This window comes from Photinus pyralis, unplaced genomic scaffold (genome assembly GCF_008802855.1).
Source record: "Photinus pyralis isolate 1611_PpyrPB1 unplaced genomic scaffold, Ppyr1.3 Ppyr1.4_LG2, whole genome shotgun sequence".
NCBI classification, from domain to species: Eukaryota; Metazoa; Arthropoda; class Insecta; order Coleoptera; family Lampyridae; genus Photinus; species Photinus pyralis.
Genome location: NW_022170403.1, coordinates 23,748,136 through 23,766,470, shown reverse-complemented (window position 1 = coordinate 23,766,470; position 18,335 = coordinate 23,748,136). Strand labels below are relative to the sequence as shown.

The following is an 18,335-nucleotide window of genomic DNA, read 5'->3' as shown; positions in this document are numbered from 1 at the left end:
CCAAAAAGAACGACTGAACTTCTGCAGTCGCTCATCCTAAATATGATCCGCGTACTAAGTGGCTAGATAATTTTTTAACTTTTCAAACATTTTTTTCCGCTTTTTTATAATAAAAAACGTACCATAATTTTATTCTACACATTAATAAAATATTGCCTGGTTATTTGATACAAAAGTTGTATGACGTCACGGCGCTAAAATCTTAGATAAAAAAAGTTTTTGACAGTTTTACATCATCTATAATGCCTAAAATGTACATTCGCAAAATTTTAACGAAATCATAGTAACCGTTCTGCCGAAAAATTTAGTTTTTTAACTTTGACATCTTTTTTCTCAGTTTTTTGTAATAAAACCTGGCACAATTTTTATAGTTTGTACACAGAAAAGTAAGGTTTAGAATAACTTCATAAACATTTTAGGTTGCTATCTGAAAAAAAAATCCGGCTCGTTATTTTTCGTTTCAATATGCCTCATATACACATCCAAAATTTGAACAAAATACGTCGAGCCGTTACCTCAGAAAATTGCCAACGTATTCTTTAAAATGACCTAAAACGTCGACATTTAATGAAATTTTAACATGTCCAAAAAACAGTGATCGCAATAGCCACGTATCTCAAGCTAGAAAAAACAAGTGATATAAAAACAAATGAGCATCAGAAAACAAATTAATTTTTTTAATAGAAAGGTTACTGTTTTAAAGAGCTTAAAATTCTCTTTACAATATTATATCAAATAGGTTATACCAAATTGCCTTAGAAAGTAAGGCTACAGTAATGTTTTTAAAACCAATCGCACTAACTGTGGAAATATAAACAAAACGATGAAATTTACAATACAACAAGCAACGAAGAAAACAAATGAAAAACAGTAATAGAAATAACTACTACTATGCGATCAAAAATGAGTTGCTGTCGAGTCACCTTTGGAATTTTTGTTTACATGGGAAATCGTACTTAACTTGAATTTCCAAAGGCGACTCGACAGCAACTGTGAGCTACATACCCGGAAGATCGGGTGTTCGAACCTGGGTTGAAGCGAATTTTGCATCTGTGGTAGAGATAAGAATTTCCTTAAATCAGTTTCGAGCATTCTGCCGGCTACTCCGAATTAGGTTTTTCTGCAGTTTTCCTAATTCGTAAGGTAAATACCGGAGTAGTATAGAACTTAAGACCTTCTGCAGAGGCATGGCCTAATAACAGTATATTAGGCCATGTGCAGAGGTACCTACCTCTAAAAAGCTTTAAGCGGGTCACTCTGTAATTGGACAAAAGCCTGATGAGGGCCGAGAATAAATATTCCCAAAAGTCCAAAATTGCAAAGTCCGGCGACCTAGCTGATCGATCCACAGGACCACCGTTTACTATCCCATTATTTCTCTCACGCAAAATCTGTTTAATTTGAATTGTGTGGGGGTGCCCCATCTTGCTGAAACCACATATCGCGCCAGATAGCCAGGGTAGCTAGTGGTGCATTATCCAGCAAATCGTGAAAATCATTTAGATGGAAGCGTCTATAATTTATTCATCATTTCACTAAACTAATTCTGTGACAGATATGACAAGTGAAAAATTCTCTTTATCTACTGCGACTGGTTTTAAAAACATTACTGTAACTTTAATTTCTAAAGTAATTATAACCTATTTGCTATCATTATAAAGACAATTTGAAGCTCTTTAAGAATAGGTAGTACACGAAAGCAACAGTTCTATTAAAAAAAAATAATTTGTTTGTTTGTTTGTGATGCTCTTTTGTTTATGTCAATAGGAGCCTATATCAGAAATTGAAAGTGAAGTATTCTTGCTTCTTATACTTTTTCCTATCTCCTATAACAAAAGAGATACATTTGGACACGCAAAATCAATCACACTATCTAATTTTAATTTTAACTGATACTTTGGCCAAAATGAGTCTTATTCCTTACTCTCCTTAAAATTATAGGGTAGTTACTCAAGCCACTGAGGCCTGCCAGAAAAAGTGGGTAATATATTGTGTTACACAGGGTTTTTTTTAATTTTAAGGGTGTAATCTTCATGTTGACCTTACTTCATTCTAAGCATTGATTCGGCCCGTTATTTGCTAGGTCTCTTCATGGAAGATGCATACCTATGTTTTACTAAAGACGGCCGAAACTAGTCTGTCTGTCGAACTAGTAACAAAAGGAGTAAAAGTGTAAACAAATCGCAGCGAAATCTCTGTAACCGATACAAAGGGAACGTTAACTAAGCAAGTCGATCCTTTCGTGTGTAAAGCTAACTATATTTCATTTACGGTGTAGTGGAAATTGCCTCGTTCTGTAAAATTACTACATCAAACACACCTCGCATACACGTTTTCATCAAGGAAATGGTTGGTGTATTTTTGGCTGTCACGGTAAACGTCGTGTTATAAAACCTTTATTACAGTAGCATGCTTCAGGCAAAACTTTTTCTTCCAGATTAATTTATTTGTGCTGTTTTTCGACGTTATTAGTCGCATCGCGACATAAAAAAAATTGGCGATCGATGGTTTGAAGTACCATATCCCAGCTCGAATATCAAGACGTATTTTTGTCTTAAAGTTTCCCAGTAAACTTCACCCTTTGTAGCTCTAGCCCTATTGTTTTCTCACTGGCTTTACCACAAAAGCCGCCTGCAACGCTATTTCGAAGTATTTACTTGACAAATACAACGCACATTTCCTACTTCCAAGTTTCAGTACGCGTAATTGTGTGGTAATATAAGATGTCAAAACGGAAAGCTCCTAAGGTCCACTTATGATTGCGTAAAATATACTGGTACACCAATCCGCGCATTTTCGTTGAATGATTCCATTCCTAAACGGCGAAATGCTCTACGCCATAAAAACATAAATCCGTCCTTAATATTACATGCAATCATGTCGTGGTTCTGAGATTCGTATTTCATGAACCTAAAATATAATTTCCGAATAGATATTCAGCACAAAAAGAAATTGCAGAATTATAAGTTCTTGGTTGAGTACTAGTAATATTCCCTTTATTCGTATTGTAGATACATTAATATATTAATGTTCCACAATAAATTTGTAAAAACAATTTCTTTGTAGCCATCTGTGAAATTACTTCCATGATCTGAATACAGTGTGGATGGTATCCCACGTCTGCCAGTAAATCTTTTGAAAGCAACCATAAATCAAATCAGCTAACCCTAAGTGCCCCGCTTTTGTGGTAAAGAAAACGAATGACACATGTAATATAAATATGTAAACAACGTCAGGTGGACGTTATTTACGCTGAAATAATACCGAAGATAATAACGGGCCATCTTGTATGTGCGAATTTTTTAATATTCGAATTATTCAGTGAGTAGAAATACACAAAACCTCCCCGTGGATAATTTAATACTGTCACACAGTAGAAAATCAATGAATGAATTTATCCAATTTTTAACGACTACATAATCATAAATCGAGAACAAATTACTCATGGAAATTTCACTCAAAATCTAAGTAGTCATCTTCCTCCCGATATTGGTAAAATAGCCTTGTACTATGCAATCGCGTAATTGTGTAATGAGAATTCCTAACCACTGACAGGATTCTGTGGATGATCAAGGTTCTGCACGTGTTAGTGCTTTGCTCACCATAGGGTGTTGTCAGGAGGATATGACGCCAAGAGTATGAAGAGTTAAATAGCAGATGAGGATTGCTAAGAGGACAGTCGGTAGTACACAGTGCCATACAATAGTTATAATCTTCCTACCAGAATGCAAAGGTAAGATTTTGTAATATTTGCTTCAGCTTATACTTAAATAATAAACCTTTAAATAATGCAATTCTCTATCTGTAATAACGATCCCCAATTATAGTCACGTCACCTCTCGTATGCATAGAGCTACCCCCTAGACGTGACAATACATCGAGTTTGACAAACGTGAATTGAAGTAGTATAAACTAATACCGAAAGGGTTACATCAGTGGCATAACTTCATTTTAAAGGCCCGTCTTCAAAAATATTTGGGGGCCCTTTCCTTATATCAGCAATTTTTAAACGATGTTAATCTGTGTATGTAGAAAATAGTGTGTTGATTTAGCTTTGCTCATTTTGCATTTTGTAATTCATTGGCTCACAGGTCCATTGTAAAATTTAAGCGTCAATGCTTTCTGCGTTCAGTCAGAGTCCAGTAGATTTTGTTAGAACTTTAATTGTCAAGATTTGTGTTGACTTCAGCTTTTGTAACTAGGGGTAGGTAACCCTTGAATTTGTTTATTTGTTTCATTTTAAATGTGATTCTGACTTTGATTTAATATTGGCCAGTTCCTTCAATGTTTAAACTCGTTTAGTTTGATTAGTGACTTCAATTCTTTATGAATGAATCTGCCTTTTTTTAATGTCTTTAATTGTTTCTTCCGTGCTGAGGTAAATGCTGGAGTGTTAAAATTACTTAGCGGCATTCATCTCAAAATACCACTTCAGTCTAAGGTTGCCGTATCCAGGACCTCCAGATACCTTCTGGATTGGAAAAGGTCCCGGTAATTAGCCAAATATTTCATTTACTATATTTTTATTTTTTATTTATTCTCCCTCTCTTGTTATGGGTCCTCAACAGGCTTTCGCCCAATTACAGAGTGACCCGCCTAATGTAACATAATTTAACTTTATGTAAGAGACTTCGGAATGTTATTTTTCAAATGGGAAAAAAGTTGCTTTTAAATCTATTTGAATTTGCTACTTTTGAGCACATCAAATTTTGTATTAGATTAAAGTCAGATTTAAATTATGGTATTTTGGTATATTGCAGATATTGCTCCAGATTTGTCACCTATATTTACCCTCCGTGAACAATGATTCAGAATTTTTTTCGAACTGTAATTGTAAACTGTAAAAAAAGCAGATGCATGGCCCTTTGTAAATAAAACATTAGCCAGAATTTGCATTACGCTTTTTTACGTTTTATCTCTTCCTTTAGTACCGGAAAATATGTAAATAATTAATAAAAACATACCATTGAAGTTCGGAAAATTTTCAGTTTTTTTTTCAGAATCTTGTAGAAACGCATTAAAGTTTTTGTACATTTTCGTCTGGGCCCCTTTAAAGTCGGAGCATTGTGACGCTACTGGGTTACATAAGGTAAAAAGTCAAATTGAAAACGCCGAAGATTACATCGCTAAAACCAAAGATTAAAACCCGAAGTTTGCCTGTTCCAATTACAACTATAATAACAACAATAGATAGGTACTTTTCAGTACAACTTAAGTAATCAAACCAAAACCTTCAACTTTCACGATAGAATAATAAATTTAAGTAAAGAACAATTTAATGCCAAAGAGACTGAACTCTTATTATATATCTGGGTCACAACCCTTACAATTTAGATCATGCCTTGTTGGATAAATTTAAATTGGACTTGAGGTGGTTCTTCATAGAAATTCTCAGAACCCTAACCTCCATAACTTCAGAGCAATTTGGCCGGAGAAAATTAAAAAACTCACAAATTGCTGAAGTGCAAATTTAATAGTAAAGATATCGTGTGTACAAAATATAATACATACATATACAGGGTGGCCCACTGAAAACAGTCAATGCCAATTTTGCCCACTTAATGACAGTTTTTCCAGAAACGCTCGAACACCTCAATTTTAGTTTTGAGGGGGACACCTAAATTAAGTAATACTACTTACATAACTTTAACCCTGAGAAGGGGGTGAATTGCACCCCAAAAATTTTAAATAGAAAGGGGTAGTAAATGTTAGATAGGTCGAAAGGAATGTTCATTATGTTTTCAGAACTGTTTTTATTTTTCAAATCCGATCAGTAGTTCCAGAGAAAACTCGATTTAAATGGGTTTGCAGAGCCGTTTTAAATGTTTATTAAGTAGGCGTTGAAGTTGAAATAATTGAGAGAGTGTGTCAAAAAAGAACATCTGACGTAAGTGCAATAAGTGCACAAGCAAGGAAGGAATTGAAAAATAAAAACAGTTCTGAAAACATAATGAACATTCCTTTCGACCTATCTAACATTTACTACCCCTTCCCATTTAAAATTTTTGGGGTGCAATTCACCCCCTTCTCAGGGTTAAAGTTATGTAAGTAGTATTACTTAATTTAGGTGTCCTCCTCAAAACTAAAATTGATGTGTTCGAGCGTTTCAGGCAAAACTGTCGTTAAGTGGGCAAAATTGGCATTGACTGTTTTCAGTGGGCCACCCTGTATACGGGGTGTCAATTTTAAAACTTGCAGTCAGCCATATTTTCCAAACTAAAGAAGGTATTGAAAATCACGCAAAACCGTTTCGGGGGTATCGAGGGGGAACCAGAATGACGTTATGAGTGACAACCCTCCCCCTTAACCCCCCCAGCCCCCCCTCTTCAAAAATTCTAAATGGCAACCCCATACTTGTGACACATCTTTGGAAAGCTACTGTTTTCCAGTGGTACCAATAAAGTCAATATTCATTAAGACAATTTAACAAAAATTTAATAATTAACAAAAAAAACTAAATGTTGACATTGAGGGGTTTATGGCAAATTGGCCAAGACCTTCAACCTGAGCTGCTTCATTAAGCAATCTTGGTTGCTTTCTTTTTTTATTGATAACAGATCCCGTTTCTTTGAATTTAACGACCAAATCTTGAACATCGGTATGGCCTCCCGGGATGTCTCTCATTAAACGCTCTAGCTGTTCTAAAAAAAGCATTTTTCAGTAGCTTTCCAATGATGTGTCACAAGTATGGGGTTGCCAGTTAGCATTTTTGAAAAGGGGGCTGGGGGGTTAAGGGGGGTGTCACTCATAACGTCATTCTGGTTCCCCTTCGATACCCCCGAAACGGTTTTGAGTGATTTTTCAATATCTTCTTTAGTTTGGAAAATATGGCCGACTGCAAGTTTTAAAATTGACACCCTGTATACATATAACGATTGGGAGAGTTTGGCGCTGCGATTCTTCAAACCAGCCGCAGAAACGGCCAACTAGCTCAGCGATAAACGAGACAATACAAGCGTGAAGTCAGTCACAGCGGTATTTCGTTTTGGGCATTTGATCTTCGTCCTTCGTTGCACTTACCAATGGTTGAGCGCCACTCAATTTCTAACTGTCCCCGTATGAAATCGAGAAGATACGAAGGTAGTAAAAAAAATCAATTTAGATATCACCAGAACTATTGGTTTTTAAAGATCAATAGCAAAATCATAATTTTCTTCACGATTCGATAGCGTATCACACAAAATACTCCCAAGTACTCAAAATGATAAGTTACGTTACTTACAAATCTTATTAACTTCACCATACAATTGACATTCCCAGTTTAACAAACTCCCAATAAAGATTGATCGACTAACAAACTAATTACTGAATCATATAACTAATTTCCACAAATGAAGTGATATTGAACTAAAATTCAAACCCTCTTAAAAGAAGACTAATCGTAGATGAAGCAGCAATTTTATTGTCGATGGAAAAATTGTAGTACACAAATATCAGCCGAACGATAAGGAAAAAAACGCAATTATATCCTCTATATTTGAGTTATATAGGTGAATCCGTCCTAATTACTGCGGAATCCCCAATTAAGAATCCAATCGCCAGATTGATGATAGCAAGTAAAATTCCATGCGTTCTAACTAACGATTTCAACTGTTTGAGTAAAACGAAGTGTAACTGGATTCAGTTCTTGACAGAAAGGAAAGTGAAAGTGACAATTAACAACCACTGCGCCGTAAAATTACGTGAATAAAATTCCAACAATAAACATTCTACCGACTACAACAAAAATTTCGACCATTTTGTTAGCAACGTTAGTTTTATAACTAAAAACAAAGAGCCGCATTTTGAATGCAAATATTATAATTTAATTATTATCTATTTTCCTCTTTCCTCGTTTATATGCTTAAAATACACAAGGAAAATGTTCCGATGCGTCCCATAGTTTCTTTTACTAATACACCCTGTTTCCAAACTCTAGCGTAAGGTTTTTATTTCAGTCTCCTTAAGCCACCACAATTTCGATAAATAATAATTTTTCAAATTGCTGCTCATAATAGCTATGTACCCAAAACACTTAATCGCTCAACTTTACAGGAATTTCACTTTCATTCCGAAATTTTACTAATTGAAACTCAGCACACATTTTGTAGTCGAGTAACATGTTCCAAGAGTCGTGCAATTGATTTAATATTAGCTCTTTGTTTGGCAATTACAACCAACAATGTAAAATGTTCAGCATTCAAGTCGGATTAAACCGGCATGCCATCTCTATAGGCGTGTCAATGTCAAGAACATTGGAAACATATTAAATCCAATATACAGCAATCAATGTCACTCAGACTGAAACTGAGAACGAAGGTATTTAATACCCGCGGATGCACCTAAATGAAATAGTGTGAGTAGGTATTTATGAAACGTTTTTTCACAATATCTTCCAAAGACGGTGTGGGGGTCTTTGAACTTTGTTCACTTGCCCTGTAGATTTATTTAGGTGCCACATATTTGTGTTATTCTTCGTGTATATACAGTGCTATTTATTAAGAAGTAGACATAGGGATTTATGTGTATTATTGTTTTTCCCTATGTCTACTTTTAAATGACAAAATCGCTTGTGAAGGGGGCCTAATTTTATGCCACCAAAATAACTACTTAAAACAAATAAAGATGTGGTTGACTAGCTAAGTGTTTTGCAATGTCTATAATGAGTGTATACTGGCTGAAAATTAAATGTGGTGGTACTTTTTACCGTGCTGTCGCCAGCAACAATTTCGTTACTGCGTAAATTCATAATAAATAAATCAATAAATAAACTCGAAGTAGGTTAAACAATTGGATTTATAAACATTTAATGTTGTGTTACCGTTTACGTAAAACCACAATTTCGTAATTCGCTTTATAACCCCCAGTAATAAAACCCATTTAGGGAAAAACAATACTCCTTTTACACCATTATACAGCTAAACGTTATTGCATTTCGAGTAGCCCTTGCGTTGTTGCCATTAAACCACGCGACTGTGGTTGTGACGTAACATCTGCCTAGATGATTGAAATTAGCAACAAAATCTCTCGGCAAATTAAAGCCTTTTCGCAATATTACTATAAGAACTGCGGAAAATGATCTCAAGCACTTGTACTGGCATGAAATAATCTGCACTTAGATTTGAACGAACTTAGGATCTCCGTTCAAGGGCTGTAAAATTGGAACGGGGTTGCATATTAAAGGAGGTTCAACATCCGATCTTTAAAATAAAATGATCAAATCTATTAAATGAACTTGAATGCTGCAGATAAATAGGAAATTATCATAAGTTCACTATCATTACATCGTTAAGACATAACCAATAGAAACACAGGTATGGTTTGGCTGGTAAGTGACGCTTTCTAAAGCTTTGTTTCGATTGGCTATTTTTTAATAATGTCATATTTTTAATTAATAAAACTTAATATTAAATTAATTACTCATTGCTACGTACTGGTTGCTCTGGTTACCCCGATCCGAATTATTCCCCTTTTAGTGCTCGAAGCAAAACAAATATCAGACTACTAAACCATCTCGTAGCCCAAGATCGAATACCTCCCCAAAAAATGATCACCACTATCGTTTGTAACTAATTCGCACTTTTTTCAACATGGTGTCCAGTAATTAAAATAAACAATTTTTGTACTATTACCATGTAGGCGAACGGTGGTGTGATTTGATGTCAGCACCTTTGGTGACAAGTCCCCAAATGTCGCCACGGTTACCTAAAGTAGTGTAGAACAAAGTATGATTGCTAATTCCACTAATTACCTTCGGACAATTGTACAATTTATTGGAACATTCCACTCTTTCATTCTGACATCCCGTAAACTGTCTATGATATGTAATATAATGTAATTCTCTTGTGAGAGTAAGGATAATAAACTCGAAGGAAGTTAAGGCGGTTTCAGAATTAATATAGACAATCGCGAAATTAAAAACATGTAATAATAGCGTCAGTAAATCGCGACAAACTCTCTGAAACAGCACGGAAGTTCATCGACATCGCAAGTACGAACTTGTCCGTTAATATTTTTGACATATGAACAGCTGAGATCGTTAAAGCGCGGGTTTAACTACTTAATCTGGTACGAACTGCATATCCAAATGTTAACATACGTTGGGGTTTTTCCACCTCCAATAAAGAAAGAGACTGCAAATACCAAGGAACGCTGAACTTGTCCTAGGGGAATTTTTCAACTACGAGGGATCATAAGAAAAGAGGTTTTTTTTTAAGAGGATTCCTCGACAGGGAATAAGGTAAAATTTACAGGAAAGCTTCGCAGAAGTTTTCCGAAAGGAGTTTTCTAGAGGATGAAAATTGTAAAAGTGTAAAGTTCTCGAAAACGATTTCCAAGAAGATTGTGTAGGATGGGTTCTAAAAATGTTGTGTTAGGTTCACCATTTTGAGATTGTGAAATGTTGTAAGTGCTTCCCATGCACAAAATCACTTGGGTGAAAATATCTATGCTTTATATTGTTGTGTAAACAACGTCATGCAGGCGCAGGTGTCTGGACTCGGCACCTATAATAATAATAATGGGTCACCGTCAGAGTTCCGTCTCCAAACCAAAATTATTATCCTTTAGTTTTTCCTTTAAAGCAAATTATCCTAACACGTCCTGTACATAACCATTTTGCCAGTCTCTGTATACAGGGTGGAAATTTGAAAACTTACCACCCCCCACGTCTTAGTAAATAAACGAGATATTTTAAAAAATCAAAATCCTAGTCAAAATCGGTTCGGAGAGGGAATTACAATGGCATAGTTGGCGACGCACCCCCTCTAACCCCCTGCGTCCCAGCCACCCCAACTTTTAAAACGTGCATAGCTTTTACATACGATTGGTCTCAGATTTTGCATACGCATGCCTTTAGTGGTGCTAAGTTAAACTTTAGGAAAAGGAGCGGGGGGGTAAACACATGTTCTACCCTTCATGGTATTCTAATGAAAGGTCTTTTCGAAATAAATTGGTTTGTACAAACTATAACTTTCCCGTGCGATTCTTTTTCGAAATCAGTGAGCGACGGGGCCATGGGGGGGTTAAAAATCAATTTTATCTCTCATTTTACTCTAATTAAAGGCCTCAACGAAAGGAACCGTTTTCTACCAAGTTTCTACCTTCTTTCTGTCCTCTTATCAAAGTACAGGGTGGAGGGAGGGGGACTAGTTTTAACCTTCATGGTACTCTAATGAAAGGTCTCAAAAAAAGGAATTAATTTCTACTAACCATAGCCCTCCTCCTCGACCTCTTATCTTTATCGGGTATATTCCCTTATCCCTCAAGAACGGATTGTCGGAAGAGAGTACTCACAAAGGGTGATTGCAAGAAATAATATCCATTGGTGATGTCAAAACAAAAGCTATTTCGATTTAAAAAATGCGCTTTATCTGCACAAGAGTTGTGCACAATTTATACTTGTTTATGTTATCAGTCATTATCTCTAAAATCTCTAATCAACAATTAAGGTGCAACTTATATAGTGTCCGTTAGTATTAAAACAGTTGCCCTAAGCAGTTTTTCCATACCCCTAGTGGCGGAAATTAGATTCGAGCCATTTCGTATGGAATGCGTTACGTGTTCAATTATCACAGTAGAACTTCTACGACAAGCAAATTGAAGTGCGACGAAGGGAATTGAGAAAGAATTTCCAAGCAAGAAAATCAAAGGGCAATGAGAGTTCATTCCAAGACAAAAAAACACAAAGCTCTTTTGATAAAGTACCTACTCGTGTCTTGTGATTGAGTTTTAGCCATTTTGCTACATTCGGGCAGAAATATGCAAAGGTATCGATCTGGAGTAGATAGTTCGAAACCTATTATGAGTTTTCAGCATTGTGTGCAACACGAAAGTCGAGGAAGCTTATTGAAAACTTTATGGCAAAAGGAAGGGAACAAAGAAAATTGACTCTTAAAATGACATAAACCTATTGAGAACCATTCGGCTGGAAAGGAAAAATTATCTTTCTTTCAAGTGTAAAGATTATTTTAGTTTCCACCCTTTAAAACATTTTATAATTTTATGCTTTGGTAGGTAATTTTATATTTTAACCCTTAAAGTTGATGTTCCACTGCCTCTTTTGAACTCTGCATAAAATAATATTTTAAATGAATATTGTTGTATTGTTAGTCGAAAAATAAAAAACTTTAGTTTAAAAATAAACATAAACATTAAAGTGAGTAGGTTCTCGGCAACGTTAAACGAACACGAGTAGGTATTTAGGAAATCGATACTTCTACATAAATTGCAAATGGCTTTTTGCATTACCCCAACTAAACGTTTAGTGTTTCGTTGTAGTTGAAGTTAGTACCTACTTCAATATGGCGATGTAATTGCCAATTAGTTTGCAAATTGAAACAAGTTATTTACATAAAACGCCAACTAATTTGCAACTCAATCAAACATTCCATTTTTCCTTTTCTACACATTACACAAGTATACCTGCTGTTAGTAAGTGTTAAATCACAAACACTGCAAATGCAGCGGGGTACCACATTGGGTTAATTTGTAAGGGTTGGCAAATCTGCGGTTTATAACACTGTAAAAGAAAATAGTGAAAAGTTTATGAAGAACGCGATGAATAGAAATTACTATCCATTATGATTGTCTCAACTCCGGAACTATCTCGATAGGAATTGCGTGAAAATCCTTCAAGGAAGTCTTCTAATACGTTGAAAAAGCACTTGGAGAAGTGCGTAAACCTCCCCAGTTACTACACTTTCAATAAATTCAAAAAACAATTACACGTCAGACACGGTTCTCTCCTTGTCATTGAAATATAAAAAGTTACTTAATGGGGAGATTTGAAAGATTTTTAAGTATTAAATGGCATATACACGATGGGCAAAATTAATTTGGAATTTGGAACTTAAATAAATTTTTAGCTTTGTTCCGAGTTTGAATTTTAAAATTTTAAAAACTAACGGAAAAACTTAAAGGGAGATCTAAGTAACCCTCATTTCTCAGAATATTTACCCAATTAATGGGTATCCGGAATGGATTACCATTAAAATCGTATTAAACATTTTTAAGCATTTGGAGGAAAATGAAAAACATTCCTGAAAGGGTGGATATATTATTTGTACTAAATTTATTTTTAAATTCAGATGATAAACAAATTTTTAATTTATCCAAAACATCCTAAAGTTAATCAACGAAACTTGTTGGTGAAAGACGTATTTGAAAGAATTGTGTTGCTATAGTTACAAAAATTTAAAAATGTAGTTTTTTCGGGTAAAAATCGATAATTAAAAAAAATGAATTTATTAATACGTTCCTAAGTCCCTAATTTGAACAATAAACAGTTGAGCAAATAGAATCGACTATGTCTATTTCTAACATAGTTTTTTTGGAGGTTTCACCGAGATATTATTAGAGAACCTAAACAAGCAAAAAACCGATCAGTAAGACACTAACGCACTCTACAAAATGCAACGTGCTTAACGTGAATTTAACCCTAAAAATGGAGCCCTCGGGCCACCACAACGCTATAATCCTCCGCGTGTAAAACTCCCTCAATTTGATAAATTAATTTTGAATTATATCTTGTATTATTCGTATACCGCGCCATTGACCAAAAAAAGGCGAATTTTTCAAACTGTGGGGCACTTTTCGAAAAACGACATATAGGGGGGGTTATAGGTGAGCCCTTGGGCCACCACAACGCCATAATCCTCCGCGTGCAAAACTCCCTCAATTTGATAAATTGATTTTGAATTATAACTTGCATTATTCGTATACCGCGACATTGACCAAAAAAAGGCGAATTTTTCAAACTGAGAGGCACTTTTCGAAAAACGACATATAGGGGAGTATAGGTGCGCCCTGGGGCCACCACATCGCCTCAACTCTCCGCTTGCAAAACTCCCTCAATTTGATAAATTCATTTTGAATTATATCTTGTATTATTCGTATACCGCGACATTGACCAAAAAAAGGCGAATTTTTCAAACTGTGGGGCACTTTTCGAAAAACGACATATAGGGGGGGTTATAGGTGAGCCCTTGGGCCACCACAACGCCATAATCCTCCGCGTGCAAAACTCCCTCAATTTGATAAATTCATTTTGAATTATAACTTGCATTATTCGTATACCGCGACATTGACCAAAAAAAGGCGAATTTTTCAAACTGAGAGGCACTTTTCGAAAAACGACATATAGGGGAGTATAGGTGCGCCCTGGGGCCACCACATCGCCTCAACTCTCCGCTTGCAAAACTCCCTCAATTTGATAAATTCATTTTGAATTATATCTTGTATTATTCGTATACCGCGACATTGACCAAAAAAAGGCGAATTTTTCAAACTGTGGGGCACTTTTCGAAAAACAACATATAGGGGGTTATAGGTACGCCCTTGGGCCACCACATCGCCTCAACCCTCCGCTTGCAAAACTCCCTCAATTTGATAAATTAATTTTGAATCATAACTTGCATTATTCGTATACCGCGTCATTGACCAAAAAAAGGCGAATTTTTCAAACTGAGGGGCACTTTTCGAAAAAACGACATATAGGGGAGTGTAGGTGAGCCCTTGGGCCACCACAACGCCTTAATCCTCCGCTTGCAAAACTCCCTCAATTTGATAAATTAAGTTTGAATCATAACTTGCATTATTCGTATACCGCGCCATTGACCAAAAAAAGGCGAATTTTTCAAACTGTGGGGCACTTTTCGAAAAACGACACATAGGGGAGTATAGGTGAGCCCTTGGGCCACCACAACGCCTTAATCCTCCGTGTGCAAAACTCCCTTAATTTGATAAATTATTTTTGAATTATAACTTGCATTATTCGTATACCGCGACATTGACCAAAAAAAGGCGAATTTTTCAAACTGTGGGGCACTTTTCGAAAAACAACATATAGGGGGTTATAGGTGCGCCCTTGGGCCACAACATCGCCTCAACTCTCCGCTTGCAAAACTCCCTCAATTTGATAAATTCATTTGGAATCATCTTGCATTATTCGTATACCGCGCCATTGACCCAAAAAAGGCGAATTTTTCAAACTGAGGGGCACTTTTAGAAAAACGACATATAGGGGAGTATAGGTGAGCCCTTGGGCCACCACAACGCCATAATCCTCCGCGTGCAAAACGCCCTCAATTTGATAAATGAATTTTGAATTATAACTTGCATTATTCGTATACCGCACCACTGACCAAAAAAGACGAATTTTTCAAACAGTCGGTCACTTTTCGAAAAACGACATATAGGGGGTTATAGGTGAGCCCTTGAGCCACCACAACGCCTTAATCCTCAGCGTGCAAAACTCCCTCCATTTTATAAATTAATTTTGAATTATAACTTGCATTATTCGTATACCGCGCCATTGACCAAAAAAAGGCGAATTTTTCGAACTGTGGGGCACTTTTCGAAAAACTACATATACGGGGGGTATAGGTGAGCCTTGGGCCACCACAACGCCATAATCCTCCGCGTGCAAAACTCCCTCCATTTTATAAATTAATTTTGAATTATAACTTGCATCATTCGTATACCGCGCCATTGACCAAAAAAAGGCGATTTTTTCAAACTGTGGGGCCCTTTTCGAAAAACGACATATACGGGGGGTATAGGTGAGCCCTTGGGCCACCACAACGCCTTAATCCTCCGCGTGCAAAACTCCCTCCATTTATAAATTAATTTTGAATTATAACTTGCATCATTCGTATACCGCGCCATTGACCAAAAAAAGGCGAAGTTCTCAAACTGTGGGGCACTTTTCGAAAAACGACTTTCTGGGGGTGAAAAAATGACCCTTGTGCTATCACGCTCGAATAGCCGTCCGCAGAAAATCCTCCCTCAATTTGAATAAAATGTAATTTTGATTTACACCCTACGTATATGGTATCGCGAAATTTGCCAACTTCCGAGGCGAATTTTTCGAGTTTTAGGGTTCTTTTCCAAAAACCACTGGCCGAGGATAAAAATAGGTACCTGTGCCACCACTTTCGTAGACAGTTTAAAAAAAATACGAATGTAACTTCAACCCAGTTTTTAGTTATTTTTTGTTTTCCCATTTAGGTTGGTACTATCCCTAAAGCGAATGTCCTTGAGAAAAAAAGTAACTTCAGGCTGGTGTTTAATAAATGGTTTAAACTAGGATTGAGGTAACGTAGTGTATGATTTTTATACCAGAATGTGAGATGACATAAGGAATTTAACTTCCCTCAATGGTATAATTGAATATGGTATTTATACTACTTCCATTTCGAAAATTAAAAAAAACATTAATTTGCCACTAAATTAAGAAATCCACAAGACCAATAATGCGTTCGAATTTATTTAACGAGTTTGTTTGGGAAGAGTTAATTATAATTATGAAACAAAGTTTACAATTAATTTAGTTATATCTCCCGGTATTAAATACCTTTGTTCTCAGCTTCATTGTAAATGACAGTTGATTATTGGATTTAATGTTTTCCAATGGTTCATGACGTTGACATGCTTATAGAAGTGGCATATGGTGTGAGTTTAATCTGATTTTAATGCGGAAATGTTTACCTGGTTGGGTTGTCATTGCTAAAAAGAGAAATAAATTGCACGATTCCTGCGAGATGACACTCAATTGGAAAGTGTATTGTCTGTCGAAAAGCTCACAAACATACAGGATCGTGTTTATTAGACTGGTACTTTAACTATGCTGTGGAAAATAACTAGTACAAAGGATAAATTTTGCAGAGGCGACTCCGTTACTCTGGTTATATGGACATTTTCCAATGTAAATAAATCCCTGGAAAATATAGTAATATCATAGAAGTGTACGGCTGACCATAGTGTAATGGTTTATTTACATTTACAAAGGTTGAAAGCCTCACTTGCATTAAATAAATTTTATTATCCTTTAATGTAACAATACATTTTTTGTAAGGGAATAATTAATACCATGGCTAGCTCAGTAATAAGTAACCTTTTTAATAAATCTTTTACCTTGCGGAAAATTGGTTCTTTATTTCCATAATCTAAAAGTTAAAACCTGATGCTCTGCTTTGAGCACTCTCAAATAACTACTGATGTAAATTGGATTGTTTAAATACATTAATGAAAATAATATCTTTCAAACTCTACTTTTCTTTAAATTGTTCGTGAGTAAAAATATTGATGTAATTCATTCAAACAATTATAAACTAAAATTTGACTGTGATCACATTCCAAATTTAATTAATTATCTAAATGTTTACTATTTGTAATTAATCCAACAAAAGATTTACACACATCTGGATGCTAAATAAAATTTAATCCACGCAAAAGAGTGGTATCAATGAACTTAAAATTCAACTTCACAACTAATGAGAAAAAATCACCAAATCTTTCGTTTGGGTTCGCTTATCATTCAAACAAAAATATACAAATCTGTTAACGGAATAAACTTCCGTAGGTCGACCTCTTCAGGAATGTTAAATTGACTTCAAATTCAAATAACTTACATTTATCGATGATTTCTCCAGACTACATTCGATTTTCTCGTTTTGAAAGTAGCGAGAATTCGGAAAATTGGGCGGAGGAACGTCTTGTGCAATACAATTGAACTTTTTGTATCGCCTGGTTTTGAAAAATGGTTGATGATTTGAATCAGGAACAATCTGGACTTCAGGGTTCTCGAAATTTAATAGTTGAAATTATATTCACCGGACTAATTTACTAATATTTCGCATTATTATTCGTCAACTGTATTCTTATAATCTAACAGCTAAAAAAGCATTAATTAATCGTCTTTAAAGTGTTTACGGGTTGCCGTTTAAATTAGAATATTATTATCGCCTCACATAAAATTTGAATAATAAACTTGTATTTTATGCCGCACCGTAAGATCACAACGTTTTCGTGGTCAAATTTACGATTTATGTAACCAGAAAATTTAATCCTCACTTATGTTTCTAAGTGGGCGAACGAGTCTGTTGAATGGATAAAAGTTTGCATTGGAAATTGATTAAGGCTTTTCTCCGTCAAAAAAAGAATTACGAAAAGTGGCGGTAGTTATCGTGAAACTTAAATTTAGTACATGTCGCTGGTTAGTAAATTTTGTATTGGTGTATAAGGTATAACAATCTACTTCATATACAGTGATATTCATTAAACAGACATAGGAATTTACGTGTATTGTTTTTCCCTATGTCTAGGAAAGAAAAATACGGAAGCCAAAGCAACAATGTTAAAATTAATCAAAATGACTGCGAGATCTTTATTTGTTTTAAGAAGTTATTATGGTTGCATAAAATTAAGTGTCCTCCAGAAGAAATTTTGTCATTTAAAAGTAGACATAAGGAAAAACAATACACGTAAATCCCTATGTCTACTTCTTAATAAACAGCACTGTATAATAGTACGTAAAGTAAGTACATGATTAAACGGAAAAAAATCAACGTCAAACA

The 18,335-nt window shown here is 35.4% G+C and overlaps 1 protein-coding gene across 1 annotated transcript in view; it reads left to right on the top strand.

The window, feature by feature from the left end:
- The first annotated feature begins 3,649 nt into the window (after positions 1–3,649).
- The window catches only part of LOC116162975 (DNA damage-regulated autophagy modulator protein 2-like), a 222,129-nt gene continuing 207,443 nt past the window's right edge, over positions 3,650–18,335 (top strand). Inside the window, exon 1 of the mRNA XM_031476777.1 lies at positions 3,650–3,733. Coding sequence (XP_031332637.1) covers positions 3,726–3,733 — 8 coding nt within the window. The 5' untranslated portion in view covers positions 3,650–3,725. The remainder of the gene's footprint in view (positions 3,734–18,335) is intronic.